The 15,734-nt window shown below is 34.4% G+C and overlaps 1 protein-coding gene across 1 annotated transcript in view; it reads left to right on the top strand.

The window, feature by feature from the left end:
- The window catches only part of LOC149801053 (complement C4-B-like), a 148,005-nt gene that overhangs the window by 86,191 nt on the left and 46,080 nt on the right, over positions 1-15,734 (top strand). Inside the window, exons 4-6 of the mRNA XM_089956763.1 lie at positions 4,473-4,546; positions 11,220-11,354; positions 14,699-14,741. Of these exons, the coding sequence (XP_089812889.1) occupies positions 4,473-4,546; positions 11,220-11,354; positions 14,699-14,741 (252 nt within the window). The remainder of the gene's footprint in view (positions 1-4,472; positions 4,547-11,219; positions 11,355-14,698; positions 14,742-15,734) is intronic.

The following is a 15,734-nucleotide window of genomic DNA, read 5'->3' as shown; positions in this document are numbered from 1 at the left end:
ACAGTACTCTCACATTGCACCAACATGTCATGAACATATGCAAGGCTGCATATCATGAGCTGAGACGCATCAGCTCAATTCGCAGATATCTTTCAGTTGATGCCACTAAAACACTTCTTTGTTCATTAGTGTTTTCAAGACTGGACTATTGTAATTCAATTATGTCTGGTTCGTCTCAATATCTACTCCAGGAACTTCAAAAAGTTCCAACTGCTCGTATCATACTTAGAGTACCACGATGAGATCACACGTCCCCACTGCTCTGTACCCTACACTGGCTATCCATTCGATCCAGAATCAAACACAAACATTGCTGTCCGTGCTACATTTCACTGTCGGACTCTAGTCCAACATACCTATCCGACCTCATCCATGTGTACATCAGCAAGATACTTATGCTCCTCTTCTGACAATCGTATACTCATTATTCCCACTATGAAAACAAAGTCATATGGACAGCGTTCTTTTGCATACCAAGGCCTAGCAACGTAGAATGAATTGCCCATCACTGAACTTAGACACAAAGACACAGTGATTACATTCAAGAGGGCTCTCAAAACTCACTTATTTCGAATGCATGAACAAACTTAAAGACCTAATAATGCTTCCTACCTGAAATATTCTCAGCATGTTTTTTTATTTTTTGATGTTTTTCTAATTTCACGGTGTTTGCTTTTGTAATAATATTATTAGATGTTCTTTTATCTTATAGGTGTTGTCTAATGTTGTAAAGTGCTTAGAGCTTCTAAAGATTAGGCGGTATACAAAGTCCTCATTATTATTATCATTATTATTATTATCATTATTATCATTATTACTATAACGTCTTGCATGGAATAATCCTTGTTTATTTTTTCGTACGTAAAGCAAAACTCTCAGTATTGTCTATCAGGCCTTGTTATAAATTTAGCACACATTTTAAGGTGAATAAAGGCATGAAAAAATGCACCCATTCGTATTATTGAGGAGTTGTTAAATGTTATCTAACGATAACAACATAACTAGAGAGCGCTTCAGTCGGGCCGAGTGCCACTATCTTACTATTTTTGTACATAGAGGGTACCCCTCTATACGTGGCTCCCATTTTTTAAATTTTGATCAGATAATTTCATGAATAGGGGTAATATTTGACGTGATAACCAGCGCAAAGGAAACCATTTGGCTTTTCTTTTAAACGATATGTTATTGGTAAGAATTTGATACGGCGCTAATAATATTTTCATGAAAAATCCACAAGTACATGTAGAGAGTTTTTGTGCCAAGAATATTTGATACTTATTTGCGCTTCGTAGGAATCGGGTTGTAATATAACATACCCTCCGTCTCATCTTTAACCGGAAATAAGTCAGTTCTCTCCCTTGAGCACCTGGTAGAAGTATCAACCACAGAGTCAGACGTTTTATCAATAAATTACAACAAAATCTGTGACAACACGAAATCACCTTATCAGTATAATAAATATACATATATTTATAGTACTTTCAGGTAATTTATTGCAAGGTAATTTACTGACAAAAAATCAGACTCCTTCGGTAGCAACTATAACCAGCAAATTGTTCTTATTATTACTGATACAAAATAGTATGAAACCTGCTTTATACCTCTGGATATGAAAGTAAAAAAGATTCATACAAATGTATACTTGTATCTTCACAGAAGACATGATATTGGTTTCCGTTTGAAGAATAAGCCCCCCTCCCCCATAATGTTTAAGGTTACTCACAGTTCAGGCTGTTGTATCATTCATACTCCCTGCATAAACATCTTCATTTGCCTGTGATTTTATTGTCATTTTACACTGTTTAAAAATAAGTTAATATTATTATGACCAAAAATGCCAGCACAATTCAACTATGCAATAAAGCATCTGCAAAATAAATAAATTTATAAAATTATATATACAGTAGTCTTTAACTTGTCACAGGAAATATTAGAGAAAATAAATATTTTATGTAAAAAATAATTTTATATGACTTAGTCTTAACAAACTCTAATACAGGTAGACATTTAAAAGGAATAAATACTTGGATTTTCTTGTTACATTGTCCTTATAGATTTCTTTTGAAAAGTTAGGAGGCAGATGTTACCAATCCCTTTGTTTTCACTTTCACATTAATAAAACATGAATTAAAACAAGGTTTGCATTGGTTGTTGTAGTTGGGTTTTAACGCCATTTTTCAGCACACGATAGGCTATACATTGCGGCCAGTATTAATGGTGGAGGAAGAACCTGTGAAAACCCTGGAAAGAAACACCGACCCACGAGAAGCTACTGGCAAGCTTTTTCACATACCCACATTAGCCAAATCCGAGACTCGAACCCGAGCAGACAGAGGTGAGATGGCAGTGATTCGTAATGGAGAGCGCTTTAGACCACTTTGGTCACTCTGGGCCCCCTTTTGCATTGGATATACCCTTTTATATACCACATACATGTGTAAATTATGCCTCAAGAACAGTCTGGTTATATTCTCTAGTGACTGCTTAATTAATTAACCCCAAAAATGTTTACATTTTGGAGAATTCTTTTTTTTGTTGTTGTTTCTGGCAATAAAATAAGTTGTTTGCACTTGATATGAGCAAAAACCATGAAAAGGGGTATACTTTATTTGCTAATTTCTGATGATTTGACCTTTTTAATAATACCATATTTATTAACCTGAGATGAAATTTAAAATTTGGCCTGTTGTCCCTTTATTATCTTGACTTAAACTGCTGAATTTTCAGGTAAAAGGACAGGTACAAGAGAAAAAGTGGATAATAATGCACATTTCCACTTTTGTTTTGACTCACATTTATTCACTGTAATAAGAATAATCTGTTAGTTCTGCCCTCATTTCAAGACTTTGAAAGTTTTATAAAACAACAGGCATCTTTCAATTTAACATTGTTGACTACCCCTATGTTGGCCAATTCTGCGCAGCAATATGTCATTTAAGTAAACATTAGATCACATGGTGTTTTGATCAAACATCCATTTTGTATCAAGAAAAAACGATCTAATTTAATTAAGGAAAGCTAAATTCATAAAATATACAAACTTATCCCACATTTCGACTTGAAATGCAAATGAAAATGTGATTTCTAAATGTCAACATGAAGACCCACTCCATGACCTTCTTGAACCTGTAACATAGAAAAAAAATATATTACTATATTTTTTCTTTAGATTCATACAAATATATACATATAATAAAAGATGGAAATGTATACCTTAAAACAAATCTGCATCTTAATCCAAATTTCAGATTTTGCAAGAAGTTGTCCCTCACATACAAAATCGTCTGCTACCCTATGTGTCAACTCACTGCTAAAATGGGATTCTCAAGAAATTCTCTGACATATAGTCTGTTTCTAAATTCTTTAGCAATTTTTCCTCATAAACAAGATGTTGTAAACAGGTTATATCCTATTCATTGCTATTTCTCTTCCACATAATGGCCTATTTTTATATATAATATTGAACATTTCAATTTTTTTAATCATAAGATCAGTATAGTTTACCTAATATCTCTTGCAATATACAGTACTGGCATTGTCAGGTTGAATTTTGTAGAACTATTTATAAACCTGATGTAATTACTCGACGGAGCTGCTGACAGAAACAGTCTAAAGTAATGTATTTCATTTCTATGGCCCGATGGATAAACCTTACATCTTTTCAAACTGGGTACAGAATAGGCTGACATATCACAAGTCATGAAAATACAGGGGTGGTCTCTGTGTGTTCAAAATTAATATTATTTTGAGCCAAGTATTCTGAAGAAAATTGCCTCTTTGCAAATGGCAAGCATTGCAGTATTTTATTCTTGTCAATTGGTCCAATGTGGTGTGTGTTACGCTTCAATATTGGAGATAGAAACCTTAGGTGCGCAGAAATGCCTGACATCGTTGTAATTATGAATCCCCAGCTATCAGTCAGTCACTTATGCTAGGATTCAGTCAGTGGACAATCCTAATTTGAGTAGGGCTTTTCAGTTATGGTCAGAAAGGCATTGAGATTTATGGCTTGCTTACTTATTCATTCATACATTGTGGTTCTCTGTATATGTTTGTTGCAGGAACATAATGAAATCTGGCAAACAAAGGAACATCATTGCTTAAATATCTATAGTTCTGAGTATGCATCTTTGACTTCATAATTTAAATTTGTGTAAAAAGGCTCATATTGCTTTTTTAAAATTTATTAAATCTGCTATTTTCACTTTTTGTTCCACGTTTGCAGTTATGATTTCATGCATGCTCAACATCTATCACATAATTTTTAGGTGTATATTTCACAGTTGGGTTCATTTGGCATGTATGCACCCATATATTTCAAATTCTGTCATTGTGACCTGCATTTCAACTTAGTTCATGAAAATGAAGTAAATGCAGTCTCTTCCTTCTGTCCATGTTATGTTACTGAAGTAACAGTTTCTTTTCAGGAATTATCAGTGTAATGAAATAATTTTATGACCCTCCATTTTCAGCTTACATCAGGGTAATGCCATTAGATGAGAATTTCAGACCACCAGAAGGAAAAAAAGTTACAGTCGAGATCATTGTGAGTATATGCAATAAATCTGTGATGTAGTGTTTGTGTGTATGCATTTGTGTGTCTCTGTGGTGTACTTGTTTTGAAAGTTTTCTGAAACATCTTAAATACATCCAAGTCAAGCAGTCATCTTGGGGAAGGAGACTGATTGATTGATGTATGCTGGTATATCAGCACAGAAAGGGCTATTGACTACAGAGGCAATGAGGATAACGTCTCTTACTCAGACACACCACAGCATTTGACCTGGGATGGTCTGGGATGGACTTGAACCAGTAACTTAAAGAGAGTCTGGCACACTTAAACCACTCAGTACCATACAAAAGACATAACTTCTGTACTTTCAAACAGTTGGATGCATTTGACAGGATTTTTAAAATTGATAATAAGACCCCTTTGGTAGTGTTGCTGTGTAAAATTAACAGTTATTTGATGGCTGAACTAAACTGGAGCATGATTGACTCAGTGTATGCAACTTAAGCATTTTTGCCACAATGACATTTTGAAACTATGAAATAAAATCATAGATTTAAGTTATTTAAATTTAAGCCATTTTAACAATCTCAGGCAAAGTGTACAGAAATTGAAACTGACCTTTATTCCACTCAGAAGCTTTCCACTGCTCATGACTCCACCAACTTGCACCTCAGAGGTAGTTCATTTTTTATACTGGTTAAACTTAATGAAATCTTTACTAATGCAGAGCTGGAAATAAGGATCCCCCACTAACCTGAGTGATGACTAAAATAAGAATTTTACTGATCCTGCCTAAATTTCCATGATCCTGCTAAACTCAAACAGTAACAAGTTCAGTTTCTAATTCGACATTTGTTATTCATTTACATCAGCTCAAAACAATAACAAATGTTATTACACCAAGACTCATGAGAAGTTGAAAGTTCATTTAAATAATCTTGGATCTGATTCATCTCATCCAATCTAGATGGCACAATTTGAGGAACCAACCTTTTTCTTTATTTTCACATATTCCTCTGCCATTAAAAATAGGGAGCTTGAATTGTGTGATTCCAGGGATGGTTCATGAACATGCATCAACAAATTAAATACCCAGCACACTTTCGCATGTCTTCTGGTACCTGGAGCATTAAGTTTACAACATCACAGCATTTCTTGGGTCACTTTGTAGCCATTTGTGTTCATTTTCCCAGCATTTTTGGTACTTTTATATTCACTTCTTTAGATCATATTTACTTTCTCTATCTCTATCTCTCTCTGTGTCTGTCTCTCGTATTAACATTTGATTTATTTCCATTTTGGTGGCAGCTGCACGCTTTGCAAATACTTCCAATGCATTGAATGTTTATTAGCAACGAGATACATTTTCCAAGAGTACACCAGCTTAGTTCATGTGCATGAAGACTATTGTGACAATAATCACACTAATTTACATGATCAGTGGATGGGTGGTTTAACACTTGCCCATCCAAGATTTTCAATCTAGCGTGTTGAATTTCTTTCATAAGCTAATACAAAAATTGTGAAGGTCCTGATGGAAAACGATTTTGTTTCCGAAAATACCCATTTTGTTGAAATTACATCAGGGTTCGCACAATCTTGAAAAGTGCTCGAATTTTAGTGCATACTTTGAAAAGTGATTTAATTAGTTTTGTATCCAATAAAAATGGAAATTGATATTTGCCAAAAAGTGTGAAAGTGCTAGGAACTCTTATGGCAAGAGTGAAAAGTACAAAAGAATAAAATATGGATGATAGGAATGAATTTAGAATACATTTTGCATGAGCATGAGACATTTGAGATATCAGAAACTGAGACAAAGTTCTTAGTACTAGTTGGAACAAAATACGCAAATAAGGTTTAAAATTGTATGTTTAGTACATCGTCCAGAATGCTTTACTGCTGCTGTTTCACCATAGTTACAACAGATTATTTTAGAAAAATATGGGGTATGGCAGTGAATTTATTTAGGGCCAGGAATCATCAAATCACCTTTTAAAGTCTTATTTAGCTTTGACAACATTTGTGTCCATACTGCTTAGAAATAAAATATACTTCATCCTGAATGTAACATTTATTAAATTGTCTTTAAATAAATATAACAGTTGAAGCAAGCCTTCATTAATGAAATATATGACTTCATATATTCATGTATGTATGTGATGTTTATAGATGCTTACAATGACTACATTGGTGTTACCTACCGTCATGCTTTGTCTTTATTGATACATGTATCATACATTGCCGTAGTGTTGAACATCCATATGCTTTAAGAGACCTTAACAAGGCGCTTTAAATTTAAATAAATTGTCAATTTTATAGAAATGACAATCAAAAATTCAAAATGGAAAGATACTTTATCATTGTGATCAAAATCTATCTGTCACCAGAGCAAGTATGATGTCTTAAGGATAAAAATAATCAGTCCAAACTTGCTATTTTCTCATGCCTAAGACTTTTTATAATGATCTTTTGATGTGAGTTGTGCAGAATGAAACTACTGTGCTGGGAGGTATGGCTATTATTCATTTTTAAGTATGGATTTCCCTTCGTCATGTGTGGAATATTGAAAATAGAATTTATTCAAAGTATTGCTCTTAAAATTAAAATTCCCTATCATGATGAAAGACCAATTTTTAAAGCAATATCTTAATTAAACAGATATCCCAGACTCATATAGCAAACTGATATAGCAAATATCATAATTTTCCTCTTCATCTCTGGAAGATGCCTGTATTCCAAGCAGGAGGCTACAGCACTTCTCAGTGTACAGAAGTTGCCTAGAGAAGTGTCTTATAGTTTCGTCAAACATTTCCACCAAAGGTGTGATCTTTGAGGAACTTCCCTGAGCAGGAATGTTGCCAGATCCAGATAGTAAGCTCCTTCTTCCTGATGAAAGGGAAGTACAGTTATCATCTCATGCTAGCAGACCTTGAATCAAAGCAAGATCCTTTTTGTCTGCATCAAGTTCCCAGAACACAGACTCTTCTATAAGGTTTACATCATCTGACTCATTAGGTCAGGATGATTTGTCACAGGAGACCAAGCACAAGACACTGAGTACAGGGCAGGGGTCACTGGGAAATGTATCTAGTGACAGGCATATAACGTCTGTAATCTGTCACTGGTCCTCAGGTACTATAGGCACTATGTCACCAGGTATTGGAGACTTATCAATGGCTGATGCTCCATGTGATATGCACTGTTGTCTCTGGGAACTGTACAGTCAACATTGGGAGTTACTGGGCACATGACACACCTCTCCCTTGATAACTGACTCACAATGGGGTCCACAAACATAGACCACACTATAAGCAAGGGCACAAATTAACGAGGGGCCTCCAAAAATGAACAAAATCCACTTAGACATAGAGAAAACCGCGGGGTGGAGTAGAGCAGGGTACTGGGCTGTTTAATGACTGAATCCTCTTTTTACAATCACATTGATAATAATTGTTAATACTGCACTTTTTCTAATGAAGTTGTTCATTATAAATAACATTTATTTTCAAAATGTCCAACATGTGAAAGATAATCCATATCAATACAGTCAGTAAGTACAGTTTGGGATGTGATTACTGTGGTGATGCCATCAGTGTGGTAGCTTTGGACACAAAGCCAAAACTCACACTAGATTTATGGAATAGGAAAAGGGCAATGAGGCCATCTCAACTCCATGGGAAGGCTCTATTCATCAGGATGGCCAATATATCTATCAAGGACTGTCATATAAGCCATGTATCCCTTGTATAAACAGACTTGATCCCCTTGATGTAGTATTATTTCTAAAAAACGGGAAGACCAAGAAATGCAGGAAATATAATCCATTTGGCTACAGATCACTCCAGAAAAAGCTAAGCCCTATTTAGTAGGTTTTGTGTACAGACCCCCTTCATCACATACTGATTGGTGTGACTATTTTGAACTTCAAGTAGATAAAATTTCAAATGAAGAGAAAGAATTTTACATTCTAGGCAATATAAATAGAGACCTTCTCAATGACCCAATAAAAGGGAATTCGATGAATTTTATTGCTTTGTTAGTTATGGAGCAACTAGTAAATGAACGCACCAGAGTAACATCTACCTCTAAAACACTTATTGATAATATTCATACCAATACAAAAGAAACTATTTTGGAAGTAATGGTTCCAAAGATTGGTATAAGTGACCACTTTGCAATTTTTCTAACATGTAAAGTCAATGGCAAATCAACAAAAAATAATATCCATAAATCCATTGCCTATAGATCTTTTCAAAACTTTGATACTGTTAAATTCCTAGAAGATCTGACACAGATTCCATGGATTACAGTCCAAATCTTTGAAGATATTGATGATGTTTTAGATACTTGGGCAAATCTGTTCATCAGTATAGTGAACAAACATGCCCCTTTAAAAACACACAGGATAAGGAAAGACAATCAGCCAGGCTGGATCTTTCCAGAAATTTTAGAAGCAATAAAGCAAAGAGACCAACTAAAATCAGTAGGAAATCAAACTGAATATTGAGTTTGGAGGAATAAAGTTAATAAAATGATATGTCAAGCCAAACAGGTGCACTACAAAAAAGTGCTGGATGAAAACCAAAATAACCTGAAAGCTATCTGGAAAGTGTTTACAGCGTTTGGTGCAGGCAAATCTATTGATATCTCAAATGTTTTTAACAACTTTTTTTGTTCATATTGCTGCAGGACTTAACCCAGAACTTCATCTGAACATCTGGAAGTCAAACATATTTCTGCTAGAAAACTACCAAACAATATCAAGTTTGAAATTCCTGCAATGAGTCCAGAATCTGTGTTAAAATATATTTAAAAAAATGGATGATTGTAAAGCTACAGGACTTGATATGATTGGATCAAGGCTACCAATGGTAGCAGCACCTGCAATTGTAGAGAGTATAGCTTTCATTTGCAATGAAAGTATTATGTCTAATAAATTTCCACAAACATGGAAAACTGCCAAGGTTATACCATTGCATAAAGCAGGAACAAAAGATGATGTAAATAATTACAGACCCATCTCTATCCTTCCTTGTCTCTCCAAATTGCTAGAAAAACATGTACATGATTCTTTTCTCAATTATTTGAATACTTATAATCTTATTCATGATAATCAGTCTGGTTTTCACCAGAATCACTCCTGTGAAACTGCACTTGTATTTTTGATTGCTAAATGGCTGAAAGATTAGATCAGGGAGAAACGGTAGGCACTGTTATGGTTGATTTTCGTAAAGCTTTTGATCTTGTAGACCATGAAATTTTGCTTAAGAAAACTAAAAATCTATCAATGCAGTGAAAACTCTCTAAATTTGCTTACTTCTTATTTAACCGACAGAGTGCAGATAGTATGTTTAAATGGTCAACTTTCTGAAAGTAAAAGTATTAATTGTGGAGTACCAATGGGCTTTATCCTTGGACCTCTGTTATTCATTCTATTTATCAACAATTTGCCTCTTAAGATTGGAACCTCAATTTCTTGCACTGTCCTCTATGCAGATGATACTACACTGTCTGAGATGGGTAAAACCAAAACGGTACTTGAAAATAACTTATAACATGCTCTCAACAGACTTCAAGTATGGTGCATAGAAAATAATATGATCATAAATACAGAAAAAAATGAAAGCAGTTCTAGTTACAACACAACAAAAGCAAGCAAGGCTAGATAGCGACAAACTCCAGGTTCAGTTTGACAATGTGAGCCTTAATATGACCTCTCAAGATAGAATTCTTGGTGTATTTGTAGATAACAATCTTACTTGGTCTATTTACATTAAACATGTTTCATAAAAGGTTAATTCTTATCTTTGGCTACTGAGGAAAATCAAAACATACATTCCTCTTCGTTATACGGTCATCTTTTATAAAAGTTATATTCAGCCATATTTGGACTACTGTAATGTAATTTGGTATAATACCTCTAATTCAAATATCGCAACACTTTTAACACTCCAAAAGAGGGCTTGCCATTTATTTCTAGATTAATGTATATACAATTTTCAAGGTTCAATGAATACTATAAAGTTTTGACAATACATGAAAGAATGTTTTTTAGAAAGGCCAATTGATGTATAAAGTATCCAGAAAAGCCATTCCTGTCTATCTAAGCAATATCTTTCACCAAAGAAATAATGATGGTACTCCAAATTTAAGGTCTGTGAGAAGTAAAAATTACATTATACAATGTACCAAGGTCAAAGAAGGAATTGTTTTTTAAAAAAGCTTTCAATATACTGGTCCACTGGTATGGAACAACATTCCCAGTGACATAAGGCATGCTCCTAGCATTTCTTCTTTTCATAATCAATGTCTTAAATTGATGAAATCTTCAGATGGTTAATGTGGTCTGCAGCCTGTCATGCATCATTTGTCAGAGTTACCTCCCTTGAGTTGACACTTTGTACAGAGTAGATGTAATTGTAATGACGAAATTATATTAATTTTGTATTTTTTATTAGTATTGTAGAAATTACATATTTCTTACAAAACACAGTACAGCCTAATTGGCTGAACTTACCACCTGCAAAAAATTTAAATAAGAATCAACTATTTTGTCTTTATATATCAAGTTTCTTTGGTCCCATTGTTACATAAATCAGTAAAATTTAATCTCTTTGTATACAGCAGTTACTCATAAAGGCAACATGTAGATAAACCCTTAGCACTAGTTTCACGTGTTAAAATGAATGTGCCATTTTTTCAGGATCCACGTGAGGTGATTATGTCCAAGAAATCTATCCAGTTTGGCCATGATGACAAATTCATCAGAGACGAGATGATTTTGGACAGTCTTGCAGCCAAAGGAATCTGGACTGTCAGGGCTAGGTTTGGAGATGAGGTGAGAATATTCTGGGAGCCAAAAGGAATCCAGAATGCTTAGGCAAACAACAAATCCCCAAACCCCACGATACCTATGGTTACTTTAACCTGTCCAACCCTATTTTTTAAAAATTTATTGCCGATAAATTTTTGAAATTGTTTCAACTTGACAAGGACTGTTGGCCAAGTTTGCAAATTATACAGGATGAAATTTACGACAGCTAGTAACCAAGTTATACAGGACACAATTTGTGAGAGCCAGTAACCAATTTGTCTTGTATTTTGGTGAACTCAGGAGCGCAAGCTAATCTTGACTTTCCTCTGACCATTTCCAACTAGTCTTTGTATCATTTGATTATTTATTCATTCTTTGACCTCTGACCTAAAGAGATGAAACAATATGTTTTAACTGTTATGAATGAGAAGTTAATCATATGGTTATTGATATCAGGATGATACCGTCTGATTCGGGGTCTTTTAATTTAGATATCTCCTGTGTAAGATGACTACTGTGCTCTAGCACATGATTCAAGCTAATTTCAGTATTTGCAATTTGCAGATGCATTCCAAAATTAACTATCCTAATATCTAACACGGGGTGAGAAAGGTAAGAGGAAACTATGATTAGAACTCCAGAGAATGTGCTGGCCATCACATTTATTGAAAAAGAAGATAAAATCAATTACTCATACAGAACAAAAATATTATTATTTTTATTACTGATGTATGATATGAGCAACTGATCATGCTTTAAACTTTGAATTCCTAAACATGTCTTAAGTTTGTGCTGTTAGAATAGACGTACATTGTATGCACTGCAATGAATGATGAAAGGGGACAATACAAATTTTAGATAGGTTTGTTTTATATACCGCTTGGAACCAAAAGTTTGTAAAAATATTGAATGATGAAAGGGACAATACAAATTGTATATGGATTTGTTTTATATACCGCTAAAACCACGTTTTTGTGAAAATATTGAATGATGAAAGGGACAATACAAATTTTTTATGGGTTTGTTTCATATACTGCTAGGAACCAAGTTTTTGTGAAAATATTGCAGCTTAACCACAGCATGTTTCTCAGTCAATATTACAAGTCTAAACTTCTTTTTCCACAAACAACAAAAACATTATCATTCAGAAGTTAATGTTCTTTTGATAAATCAGTACTAAAACATAATATTGAAGCTCAATACAATCCCTGCTGACCATTGTTAATAAGTGTATCCATTGACTTTAAGAGTAAAAATGTCACTTCTTGGCTGGTGCTTGAACATAGATTCACAAAAAAATGACAAAGAAATATTTTTCATACAAATCAGTTTGGTTTAAGGCATGAACAGACACTGACAGAATAGCCTTGAATACAGTATACATGAATTTGGTGCAATTACAAATTTACAGTGTTTCTATTCTTAGGTATCTAAGGAAAACTCAGGTCAAACTGAATTTTCTGGAAAATATCAAATAGTTAACAAAATTACATTACATTGACATGTAAAGACAAAAAAAGATTCGAAAACCCACAAACAATCAAATCAAATCAAATAGAACTTAAAGCAAATATAAATTAAATCAAATATATGTAACAAATGTCTTCTTTGTTTTAAAGTGTTTATTTTGTGACAAGGCAAAATATTTTCATTCAGCAGTTTATTTTGAAACATTGAAGCACGACATTGACTACTAGCCATTTGGACCTGCTATAATTCAAGTCATTGAAAATTCTAATCTATTATGCAAAGGTGTGGGGTGGGGTTGTAAGCTGGGAGTCGGGTTATGCTAAGGTGTGGGGTGGGGTTGTAGGCTGGGAGTGGTGATGCTGTCGGGTGGGGTTGTAGGCTAGGAGTGGAGTTATGCTGTGGGGTGGGGTTGTAGGCTGGGAGTGGGGTTATGCTAAGGTGTGGGTTGGGTTGTAGGCTTGGATTGGGGTTATGCTAAGGTGGGTGGGGTTGTAGGCTGGGAGTGGGGCTATGCTAAGGTGTGGGGTGGGGTTTTAGGCTGGAATTGGGGTTATGCTAAGGTGTGGGGTTGTAGGCTGGGAGTGGAGTTACGCTAAGGTGTGGGTGGGGTTGTATGCTGGGAGTGTGGGTTTTCTAAGGTGTGGGGTGGGGTTCTAAGTTGGGAGTGGGGTTATGCTAAGGTGTGGGTTGGGGTTGTAGACTGGGAGTGGGATTATGTTAAGGTGTGTGATGGGGTTGTAGGCAGGAGACAAAGAGAGACATACAGGATGGAATATAGCTTGAATAAATACACTTGTTCCAATTGTTAGAAATGAAAGAGCAAAGTCTGGATGTGCATCGAGACCATTGCACTTTTTGTAAATTGAAGTTAAACACTAGAGTTCGGTTCTACACAACTTTGAGAACTTAACATCAAATACATTTCTTGGTCCATTTTTGTTTTCTTACAAACTAATATAATTATAGTTCTAAGGTGTGTGGTATTGTGATAATTTCATTCAGCAGTTAATGTTCATTTTGAAACATTAAGCATCAAATTACACATTAGCTGATACATATATAAACTGTCCTGACTGACTGGAGATTAAACCCAGGTAATTTTCTTTATTCTATATACCAGATTTCTGTCTTAGGAATCCATAATGACTGTACTTATATGAGAATTGCTAAGTCGACATGCAAGTTTATCTGATGTGTCTGTTACACACAAATGATCATACCACCAACTTTGTAGACTTATCTTTTGTCGTTTGGTGATATGTGCATGGTCAAGATGGTATAGGGGTTGGTACATTCACCAAAGGTGATAGGTGCTGCTTACCCATGGACCCAGGTTGGAATTTGTATAGGATTAATGAAAATTCTCTAACTTGTATGATAATGTTATGTAATCATATTTTAAAATTCTGTTAATATTATCAACCATTTTCTTGTAGAACCCAGAGATAGCATTTTCTGTTCTGTTTGATGCATATTTGTAATTTCATAAAATTAATTCTATATCTCTTGATTTCTGTCTTAGGAATCTGGAATGACTGCATTTAGATGAAAATTAATTACTAAGTTGACAAACAGGTGTATCTGTTATGAATGAATGCCTACACCAGAGACTTTTTGGCATCATTTTTTGGTGATGTGTACATAGCTGAGATGGTATAGGGGTTGTTGTGTACAGGTAAGGCAATAGGTACCATTTATATTTAGACCTGGGTTCAAATCTCCATAGAGTATGAATTAAAATTTTCTAGCCTGTATGATAATGTCATTTATTCATGCTATTTCAAAGGCATAAAGCCATGTAGGGTAAGTGTATTTGGGGTGGTATTTGGGGTCAGGGCAAGTGGTTTGGCAGTGAAAATATGTACAGTAAATATGCTGTGTATTTTTTTTTTTCTCAGCTAGAGACAGAAACCAGTGCTTTCTTTGAAGTGAAGGAATATGGTAAATATGCTAATTTTAGTGCATTAATACTATAGCTATGCATGATTCTCTCTACTCCATTGCTGTCAAGTAAGTGTCTCTACTATCCAATTTTGAATATTTTCCCTAATCCAGGCAACTTGGTGGACATGTATTTATGTTAAGAGTTCCAAACACTTCGCCCCATTACTTTGTATTGTTGTATTGACTTTCTAAGTTCTAATATTTGTCTTCATTGTAATTTGGACTAAGTAAAATTCTTCATAAATTGTGCTAACATATGCTTTTGCAAAAATGTAAAGTTGCCAGTGCTGATTGGGGCACTAAGGTTGTCTTATCTTCATTGTTGGATGTGAGTAGTTTTTGCACAATCCTATAATGCCTAAATGGAAGTGATCGATTTTGAAAATCTTATGAAGTTATTTGCATAATTTATATTGAATAATTTGCTTGACGTGACATGATGGTGATCCTGAATGTAGTACAGAAGAGTAATTTGCCTAATTCTGGCTGCTTCTTTTGACACACCATCTTGTACTTATATCCGTGAACTGCACTGCCTTTAAATAAGTGACAGAATAAACTTTAGAAAGAAATACTTATTTACAGATGAATACATTTTAATGTGTTAAATACACGTGAGAACTATTTGATGAAAATCGTGGACCCGAAGTGTTACAGTCAACCTCATATGGTCATTTGAAGCTTGTAAAACCCATTGCTTAACAATTCAGATGTAGTTTCAAATATTAAAAAGCAAGTTTATTGAATGTTTTGACCATATCAGTTAGATCAACCACTTTATTGAATGTTTTAAGGAAATATACATGATATATTTAAAGTGTGATTTTCATTGATTACTTCATGTTATTATATCTTTGTAAAATCCTCTTTTTGCTGCATCTGATTAGGGGAAATCTTTATTTAACATATACACCGGCAACTCATTCCTAACCCACATGTCACATGTAACCTTCATTGATATCGAGTCAGAATTGGCAGGTAATATTATTA

The sequence above is a fragment of the Sinohyriopsis cumingii genome, chromosome 4 (assembly GCF_028554795.1).
Source record: "Sinohyriopsis cumingii isolate HCF-2022 chromosome 4, ASM2855479v2, whole genome shotgun sequence".
NCBI classification, from domain to species: Eukaryota; Metazoa; Mollusca; class Bivalvia; order Unionida; family Unionidae; genus Sinohyriopsis; species Sinohyriopsis cumingii.
The sequence above is the reverse complement of the archived record's forward strand: the minus strand, read 5'-3'. Positions and strand labels throughout refer to the sequence as shown.